The sequence below is a fragment of the Monopterus albus genome, unplaced genomic scaffold (assembly GCF_001952655.1).
Source record: "Monopterus albus unplaced genomic scaffold, M_albus_1.0 scaffold34.1, whole genome shotgun sequence".
Taxonomy (NCBI): Eukaryota; Metazoa; Chordata; class Actinopteri; order Synbranchiformes; family Synbranchidae; genus Monopterus; species Monopterus albus.
Window position 1 is genome coordinate 5,825,612 of NW_018127914.1, and position 10,880 is coordinate 5,836,491.

General features: G+C 39.0%; 1 protein-coding gene across 1 annotated transcript in view; it reads right to left on the reverse strand.

Moving 5' to 3' along the window:
- nudcd1 (NudC domain containing 1) overlaps positions 1 to 10,880 on the reverse strand; it is a 36,239-nt gene that overhangs the window by 11,357 nt on the left and 14,002 nt on the right. Inside the window, exons 6-7 of the mRNA XM_020597520.1 lie at positions 5,571 to 5,778; positions 586 to 730 (exon numbers count right to left, since the gene is read on the reverse strand). Of these exons, the coding sequence (XP_020453176.1) occupies positions 586 to 730; positions 5,571 to 5,778 (353 nt within the window). The remainder of the gene's footprint in view (positions 1 to 585; positions 731 to 5,570; positions 5,779 to 10,880) is intronic.

Genomic DNA, 10,880 nt, shown 5'->3' on the forward strand with positions numbered 1-10,880 from the left:
GAGTTGCCAAACATCAGCCACGAAACATTAATGACTTGGAGAGGATCTGCAAAGAGGAGTGGGTCAAAATTCCCCCTGAGATGTGTGCAAACCTTGTGGCCAACTACAAGAAACATCTGACCTTTGTGATTGCCAACAAAGGTTTTGCCACCAAGTAGCAAAGCACGTTTTGCAAAGGGATCAAATACTTATTTCATTCATGAAAATGCAAATTACTTTATAACTTTTTTTGTAATGCATTTTTCTGGATTTTTTGTTATTGTTATGTCTCTCACTGTTCACATAAACCTACCATTGAAATTGTAGACTGATCATTTCTTTGTTAGTGGGCAAACTTACAAAATCAGCTGGGGTTCAAATAATTTTTTCCCTGACTGTATATCAGGTAATAGGTCGATTTTGATTCAGGAACCCTTACTTTAATACACATAACTTTGGTCAGGAGAGGATTCCTCTTCACAGTTCTGAGCACTTTTAGATGAAGAAGTTTTATGAGGATATTTGTTAACGCTGGTACAGATATAAGTGAACATCTTTTACATGTGTTACCAGAGTCATCAGAGTAATGTAACGAGTCAGCCTCACCAGCTCTTCAGAGGTGAGGTGTGCCAGCCTCTCACAGATGAGGGCTGCTTGCTCATCGCTCATCACGTACTCCCCTCTCCTGTCACCCATCACCAGCTCCGGCCACATTGGTCCCTCACTGCGCTTCTGCAGGGTCACCTCCAGACTGAGGACACAGTTGCACAGCACATACAAATAAACGCAGGTTCCTTCTCATTCACAGTGTGGATCATCAGGAAGTCATATACATACAGGTGACAAATGAAAGATAAACCCAACATAAAGTCTGGGCCACCAGAACAGCTTCAGTGCACCTTGGCATTGATTCAACAGTACAAGTTTCTGAATTATACTGGAAGGATGAACACCAGTCTTCCAAAAGATATTCCCTCATTTGGTGTTTTGATGATGGCGGTGGAGATGCTGTCTACAGATCAGACAGTGCACTTAGAAAGAGAATGATGCAATCAACCAGTAAACATCCAATCAGGACAATGTAGTGGGCTAAACTGTGGTGTTGATGAGAGAGGCCAGTGGAGACCATGCAGGGTTACTCAGGCTGACAGAACAGTGGCCGATCTGGTTTTGCCAGAAGTATTTGAAGCTGAGCAGCAGATTAAATCAAGGAAAAGGAGACCAAAAAAAAAAAAAAAAAAAAAAAAAAAAAAAAATCACAATATCGCCAAATTCAATTAGAAAATCACAAAAAGTGGCAATTTTTGAGAGGTAACAGTCTAAAAATGTTACTCTGTGTATTGCTTAAGTGTCAATAATTATCATTATTCACTAGTCATTATTACAGCAAAAATGCAACAAGTTTCAGGTTCTCAAATGTTAGAATTTCCTGCTTTTTGTAATTTGACGTGGTAGTAAATTGAATATTTTGGAATGTTGTTCAGAATAAATAACACATTGGAAGAAATCACATTGAGCACAAGCATATAGCTGATTTTTTTAAAATGTTTTATTGATGAATCGATTAATTAATTAGAAGTAAAGTGATATTTGAATTTTAGTCACGGTTAAATCAAACAAATCTCCTGTCATTGCTAATTTATAAAAATGAAATAAATGCAACAACTATTTTAATTGAATTCTGATTACTGGTAACAAATAATCTGAACAAACAGCTCATATTATTCATAGGGTGCAGCTGTCACCTCTGCATAATGTTATTCGTTCTTTCCACACATAAAAACACTTGATCAGGCTGCAACAGAGGGTGCAAAACGAATTCAATAGGCAAGTGAGCCCATTCATTAACTCTTCACTCAATTATGAAGCTGAATGAAGAAGCATGAAGATTAGTCTTTATGAATTCAAGCAAATATATGAGTTAGAAATTAGAGTAAGACTTCTGTCACTGTTACACATTACACATTTTGCCCACAGGGATGTAAACTCACATTTTCTTGTGGAGGTCAATAGAAGAACTGAGTACATTCAGTCACAGTGCACCAGCTGCTGCTCTCCACTGAGTAGAGGTAGCATAATGTACTGTGTTGGTACTTTAATATGCTTTCTGATACTGAATCCATATGCAGCAACACATATACAAACTGTTAAAAGCTTGAACTATTTGACAAATTTGTTTGTGACAAATCAGATCGGAACAACAGAAATTAGGTAATTATAGTATTTAAGTTCATGCAAGTTTATTGTGTCATTAAGCATAATAATCACGTGACAAAGACAGACTTTAGTGAGTCCAGCGGTCACCGATAGACAGAGGTGCAGCCACAAATTAGACAGCTCTGACCTTTCACATCATCAAAATATGATATGAAAACCACTTGGGTGACGGCATTCATAGTGCACTATATAGAAACTGTCCCTTCAGCAGCTCAAAACCACAGAACCACAAAACGACGAGAGGAGCGCAATGCAATATCCCTACAATAAGGTAGTATTTTTCAGTATAAGTTTCCCAAACTGATTAAGATTAAATGGTGGGATTTCAGCTTCTCTATCAGAGCCCTGGAGTTGCTTTTTCTATGAATGTGTATTTTTCCTGGCGTTTTGCTGCCATGTGTTCTATCTCTAGGCTATTTTAAAAACACCAAAAAACTCCCGGATTTAATTTGGGTTTTTCCCAAGAGTCTCCCAGGCAGTCCTTGAGGGGTGGCAATCCTAGTCAAAAGTCAAGCTATGTCAGGCCATTTGCAGCCTACTGTACTTAGAAGAAATACTTCATGCCAGTCTCACAATGGTATATAACAGCGACTCTTGGAAACAGTTCTGTCCAATTTATTTTTGGGCTTCAACAGCATTTTACTGAATATGAATCCAATTTGATTCAAACTGAATCCCTTATCCAATGTAATAAGCTTTGCACTGAACATTTGCACTGAAGAAATTTGTGGCAGTACCTTTAAACCTTATTTTTCATGTGCTACTTGTTCCAAATACTTTGGGTACTGATGTGATATTTACAAAAGTTCCACTAGGCAATATTCCTGAAACAGACCTGACATGAGCAGTCAGATAACATCTCTAGAGTCAGGGTTGCCAGTCGTGCTGCGCCGCAAAGACACACAGACCACTCACAATTGCACAGTAGTGTTACAAAGTGATACTACTTTCCCTCGGAAATAATCTTTGGTGACCAGGTTGAGTCTTTACTCGACCAAAAGTTTAATTTTAGCCATTATGAAATTAACGTTTGTCATTTTAACCAACAAAAGCGATGGCTGGCATCAGAGCATGGATTTTCTCAACTGATAAGATCTATGTTAGTAATGGTTAGCAAAGCCTAGCCCAGTTGTACCTACTGAACGTCCTTATTCTCCTACTGGCATGTCCATTTTTCATTATGTACAAAATTCATGGCTTTACACTAGGTTTCGGCTACACCAATATTATTCTGGGTAAAAACCGTAACTCCTTCTGATTTTGAAAATCATCTACTTGAACATTATACACTGGGTACATGTTGTCAACTTCAGCCTAAGATGTCATCCTACCAGCCTCCAGAGGCTGTATCATCGATATTCATTTATACTGCTGGATGTGAATAAACAGGTCTATATTTGGCCAACAATGAGAACATATGAAAGAGACACAAAGGGCAGGGTCTTAATTCAGTTCTGGACACGAGGAAGCAGAATGGCGCACATCAGTCTGTCTACGAGGAGCATAACCCATTGGTAGAGAAAAATACACTTAACAATACAACAATACACGCTACATTAGATTTCCATCTAAAATTTGAATGTTAGGAAAACAAATCAAGCTGTCTGTATTGTGTTTTATTTTTCTACCATAATGTCTTTTGTGTATCTATGGGAAAACACTGACAAATATCCACAGCTTAAAAGGGCATCTAGATGTGTACAGCACCCAAATAATAAAGAGGAAGGCTCAGTATCTGAAAATACCATCCACCAAGGACTAAATGACATTACCTTTACTTTTGATAGATAAGCAGAGATAACCTTCATGAATACAAAATAAAAACAACTTAGAGGATAAACACTCATGTCCACCTCTCAGTTTCTCATCCAAAGCGCATTATTTTTAGGATTTTCTTTCTTCATACAACAGGACAAACAGACACAAGGATACTCTCTCTCACACAACCCTTTAAACTTACCAAGGATTATCAAAAAACTAACAGACAAGCTATGTGGTGTGGTTTTACACTGAATGGAGCATTGGAAGACTCCTATTGAGGGAACAGGAAGCAAAGACAGAGGGGTCTTAAAGTGGAGGATATGACTCAACTCATATTCATTCACTACTAGATTAATAGATCCACTGCTTATGAAAAGTATTCAGCCTCATCTGCCTGTTTTTGTGCTTTATTTTTTTGCACAGTTCCACAGCCAGGACAAGGTGTTCCAAAGAGTTTCAGGTGCAGCTGTGCAATATACTGCAATAACTGGAGAAAAGTCTTTGGTGATGTCTGCCAGTCTACAGGCACTCTCCCATGGTGCCTTGCGACTGTAGAGCTGTCTCTGTTCATCGGCGCCCACTGTCTGGGGCTTGGGTAAAGCGCCGCCTTGAAGAAATGGTCCACTCAGACTGTTTCCGTGAGGACTGGGGTGAGACCTACAATATTCACTTCCAGTCTTGAACTGACCCCATGACATTCACTTAGCAGAGTTCAATCCAATGTGTAAAATAAAGTGTCTCTCCAGTCTCAGTGGTCAGACAGAGCAAAACTGCCTCCCATTCATGTCTATGGGGAATGGGACGAGGCAAATTCATTTCTGGTAATGAACTGACCCTGTTTAAGTGTGAAGTGTCTTAAAAGTGCTCCATTTACTGCTCAACTATAACCCCAGTGAAGATTAGCAGCTCTCCTCCCCTACCGAAAACAGCCTGAGTAAGACCCTGTCTTCCCTTTCTGAGTTGCGCAGCACCTACTATCAACCCCCCTTAGGCCTGGTTCCAGGTTTATCTCAGTCCCTATAGTGCACAAGGTGTCACTTTCCTTATGTTTTTGATTTAATGTATAAGGCTTGAATCACTCTGGGCCTGACTCATTTCCTAGGAGCAATTTGTTTCGAGAGACCCGACGAGGAGAAACTGACACTGGCAACACCGACTAAGGTCAGATTGACATTCAGAAAAGTGGCAACTTATAGGGAGGCTCAGTTGCTAAGTGTCAAAAAGTCCTACACATCTTCTGATTCAATTATTTAAAAAACATGAAAATATCCAACCCTGAAAGGCAACTGAAAAAGTTTTCTGTGCAGTGAATAGAGCCAGGGTCCTTTCATTATTACTAGGTCTTTTTGTCCAAGTCAGATTTTTCCAATTCATACACTAGAAGAATGAATGTGAACACACAGGGGACTAAAGAAAGAAGACTGCAGATGAAATCAAAGGTTTGTGTCACCTTGTTCACCTCATTCAGAAGCAGTATTAAAAAAAAAAAAAAAAAAAAAACCTGAAGCATTGCTCTAATGTACTGTGATGTGTCCTGTGTCACATCTGTTTTGTCTCTAGCCATTACTAAAACCAAAGATCAAGTCAGAAACAACAACTACGCACTTGCGAACCTTTTTTCATTCTTGATGATCCAGGCACTGGCCTCGGGGTCTACAGATGTGAACAGCTGGCCCTCCAGCAGGGGGGGGAACCCTTGAACTCCAATGCTGATGTTGTCTGCTGTCAGTCTGAACCACACCTCCTCTTTGGTGACACCCTCAGGCATGCGCACACACACAGTGAGGTCCTCCGCTGTCTGCTGCCAGAAGTAAATGGGATCTGAATCCAAACAGGAGAAAAGTACAGAGCTGCAGTTAATGACAGGCCTGTTCCAGATGTTAAGGAGTCATACACAATCAACTAATACAGAAACCAAGGTGAATTACTCTTGAACATTCAGTGACACTGTGGAAACGAGAGTTTTAAAATAAATCATCTTAAAGGTAAGCAGAAGGACCATTTGTACCGATTTTGTGATGTGTTTACTTATTTACAGTACTAAAGCAAATATTCTTACTTGTATTATTTTTAAATTAAGGTTAACACAAAGGACTCAAATTTAAACTCACGAGAAAATGTGAGTTTCAGGTTTTTTGTCATTAAATTGATTATTTTTGGAACTTAAGACCGCTGATTGCACTAAACAAACTATAGGAAATTGTGGCCGGCACCTTTTTCTATTGTCTAACATTTGACAGACTAAACAATTAATCTAACAATTGATAATATACTCTAGGATTAATTTAAAAAAAAAATTGTCACATGCCTGTTGAGATCAGGTTTTATTTGCTGAGCCTTTAGATGACTGATAACATAAATATGATTGAAATCCTCAGGGCATTGGTACATAAACACAGGGGCTGAGCAGGTTTACAGAATGGAAGAAATTCACACAGTGATAGCAACTGAAATGTTCACAATGACTTCTGTTTGAAAGAAACCAGATCATGGAGGAAACACTAAATAACAGTGATGTTTCTGCCTCTTTCAGTCACAAAGCATTCGATAGGCATTTAAAGCTAAATATGTGTCTATATTCAAACTAGTTACAACAAAGGCCTGATTTTTTTTTGTCACATCTGCTGGAGATGAATCTGAGAGGAGATGTGTTTTAGTCCCGTCTAGTGAGAATGACACCTTAAAAGCCTGTTAACAAGTGCAACGTTAGGCCATCAGTCAAGGAATCCGTTAGCAGTTGTTGGCGTGGACTTGGGCCAGGGGCTGACTTTTTAAAAGGATATCTCTACGACGGCTTGATGGATAGATAGATGGAGTACTTAATCTCCACAGGGAAATTAAACTGCAGTCACTGTACAAATCAACAGAACAAGAAACAACAAAAATCAAACAGCTAATACTAAGTTATATGCAGAATAAGTAAAAAAATAAATTAAGAACTATATAAAATATGAATGGAAGGTCCAGAGAGCTGTATTCCTAAATAAATTCCATGGCTGTCTACTATTACTATATCTGTAATTTAATACAGATTAAAATTTCTGTTCCTAAAAGAGTGCAGCCTTGAAGAAGCCACTCGTTGAGCGACTTCTAGCTGCAAAAGTAATAACTATAAAAACCTTCTACAGCGTAATGAGTGTATTACAACACAGCACTGATTACGTCAGGTACTGGCTCTCAATTATTCACAATCATGATGGCTCCATTTCTGCTCCGTCTTAACAGGAAACAAATGTTCTCACCATTGCCCACATTGTTAGGAAGCCAGGTCTCTGCTGCCTCTGACTCAGCACCTCAGCTGCTTGTTAACATTTTCTGATCCTCCATCAAATTCTTTTTTTTTTAGTGAAGGACAACACCTGTGCTGTGTGGTACTGCAGGCCATAATGAAACAAAAATCTGGCCAGCGACAGTGAGATCAGATGTACAAGCAGCGGAAGTCAGTGGGCCATGTTTGTTAAAAGCTTCGATGGAAAATGTATGAACAGCAGGCCTTGTGTCCTCGTGTCCAACTTCTGTCTAACAGTGCACAGATGCTTGAGAAAATGACTTGGCCTGCCAAGTACATAATCATACATGGAACAAACAATCCCATCAGAAATCTGACTGGGAACAATTTTGCAGTCTTGTGCTTGAATCACATTCAAGAACAAGTCAGAGGTTGTTCACCTTAAATAAAGCTCCTCTGAATCCTGCTTTGATCAACAAAGCCCTTCACATCTGCTGCTGACCAGAAGGGAGATTTGGATATTATTTTCTTTCAGGCTACAGTTTTTCCCATTTTTCTGAGTTCTTCCTCAGGTGAAAGGTTTCCTCCTTCCTGTAATGCACCTGCCAGGTGTTTAAAAAGGAGTAAAATATAGTGACCCATCACTCAACGGTTCAGCTCCTTTAAATGACAGGAAAAACAAAAAATGAATCCAACTTTGTTTTATAAATATTTTCTAAGCAACATGTGGTTTAGCTACAAAGAACAGGGGATTATAATTTTCAGATTCACGTCCTTAACCTGCCAGACAGGAGCTATAAGAGATCATGTTCAACCCATTTACGATCTTCTTTACAAGTAGGCACTGTTGTAATAAATTGACTAAGTATCAACATAATTACTAGTGGTGGAAGTAACCAAATATATTTACTCAAGAATTGCATTTAAATGCATTTTGAGGTAGTCAAAGTATAGTACTTTGTGTGCACTACATGTACATTTACACCAATTAGCCACAACATTATGACCATTGACAGGTGAAGTGAACAACACTAATTATCTCAATGCAATAGCATCTAGCGCCTGTGTGTGTAGGGCATACTACTCAAATAAACAGTCAGTCCTCAAAGTTGATGTGTTGGAAGCAGATAAAATTGCCAGTGTAAGGGCGTCATATTTCACAAATAAAGCAAACTGATGTGAAAAGAAACAAAAATGTCTACAAATCGGTGTAGCACAACTTTCTTGTCTTTACTTCTTTCCGCCCATCGTCTCAGAACCACACCTACCTGTACAGTGACTGTATATGAAGTTAAGAGAGAGAACTGTTTGCCAGAACTGTCATTTATAGCATTATGTGATTACTGGCAAAGCCTGCCCCAAACCAGCAGACCTTCTCCATATCTGGCAGGGATGTGAGCAGCAGAGACATGTTCGTTATCACCTTTTGTTGTCGACTAAATCAACAATGAACCTAATGAGAAGGAGAGAGTGGGCTGCCAAATCTCTCATTTCATTCCCCAGTGTTCTTCTTCACTCTCCAGTGTTCATCTCTTTTGCTCTTCTCTATTTGAACTTCTTTGTTGGGCTAATTGCTGAAGAGACACACGTACTGCCAAACCTACAGTACATGTACAGCACATGTGAAAACTATTCCCTCACACATTCTAGCATTTATTTCTTTAGAAATCAAGTGTTTTTGGTTTCCTGTGGTGATCTATTTCAGATACCTCTTCTCCGTCAGCGAGGCATGAAGTCACCTCCACCCCCGCCCTCTGTGCATTTCCTCTCCTCATCACTTACAAGCCTCTCTGAAGATGCCTCTTGTCTTGACATCTAATCCACTTCTTCCTCTGAGAGGAGCAAGGCAGAGTGCTGATAAAAGGATTGGCTAAAAAGCTGCCATTATTCTGCTTCTGCACCATCAACACACACATACACACACACACACCTACCTTGCGGTGACTAGAGGGTTTATATATCTTTTGAAAAGGAGAGTTGCTTGCTTGTTTAGAGATGGCGAGTATAAATTAATGCAAAATCAGGAAAAGGTATATAACCAGTTATAATTAGACAGAAACGTTCAGCACAGTTCAGGTACTGGATGTTTTATGAAATTAAAGAAAGGTTCTGGTGGTGAGAGATCCACCGCAATGACATGGTTGCAGATTTTGGGCATGTGAAATACAAAAAAAAAAAAAAAGGCCAAGGTAATTACTGCTGGAAGAATCAGTCAGTTAAAGGAATACTGCCACATTTTGGGAATTATCCCAAGAGTCAAATGACAAGATTGATACCACTCTCATCGCTGTCTGTTAAATATGAAGCTACAGCCAGGGGATGGTTAGCTTAACTTACTATAAAATAAAAAAGGTGGGGCAACAGCTGGCCTGGCTCTGGCATTAACATGAGTTGTCTTGTTTGTTTAATCTTTGAGCTTTAAAGATGTTGGGGGACAGATTTTTTTTTTTTGTTGTACCCGTGGAAAGAGCTATGCCGGTTGTTTCCCTGTTCCAGACTTTATGCTAAACTAAGCTAATCCCCTAACTTTGCCTTAATAATTACTTTGTAAAAAAAAAAAAAAAAAAAAAAAGTATTTTGCAAATGTTGAATTATTTCTTTAATTGGTTAGAAACAAATTGGCAGTTTCAATAATTAGTCTTCAAAATGTCAGCGTCTGTCTCTTTAGCGTTGTTTTTCTGGTGTTCAAATAATCAATCTGAAGACAGCACAGACAACTAATTGTCGTTAACTAGCCACATTAATCAAATATTTTGAAAAATATATAATTGCAGGCCAAAACCAAGCCATCTCAGATTCTCATTCTTCCATTAACTAAACAGATGTTTTGATCCATCACTGCCAGTAAAGGAAGAAACAGATACTGCTAATAAATGGTCAATAACATACTGTATCTCAGACACAGATGACCGGATCTGGTATCCAACCCGGTCTCAATGTTCTACTGCCCACTCAGCCGTTTGTATGACTCCAACCCAACTGGCCATTTTGTGCCTTCAACTCCAAATTCTTAAAGGTAATGAGTTTAAGAAGTGACTGTTGTTTAATCCTAACATGTTTAATCCTAACTGAAAACAGTCTCATTCCAGAAATGCCAAACAACAAATGATGTGGTGATCCCACTCTCATGGAGCAAGCCCGCACAATGTTTGTATTTCACATTGTTTCAACAGTTTTACAGACACGCTTGCTCGTTCTCGGGCCACTTTCACACTGTGATCTCAACATGGAAGACAAATAAAAACAGCACTTTCTCACTATAAATATGATCTCAGTGTTAAACCACGTCAACACCTCTTGTGTTTTCTCAAAGTCTGAAGCATGAGTAATGCTGTCAATTCTTCTAAAGTGACATTACGACGCTTCCTGAATCAGCACTTGGCACAAACTCATTGGACAGAAAACTAGGGTCTAAAAAATAATAGTGGTACTGATGTGATGATCAAAGTTAAAAATATCAGCACTATAATAATATACACTGGCATGCACAGTACTGTGTGTACATGGGTTCTTAACTCAAGAGGGCAAGTGTGCCAATAAGTGGTGAATTTTTATAATATCTTCTTCTTCTTCTTCTTCTTCTTCTTTCGGCTGTTCCCGTTAGAGGTTGCCACAGCGAATCATCTGTTTCCACCTAACTCTATCCTCGCATCCTCTACTCTCACCCCAATTAACTTCATGTCCTCTTTTAGCA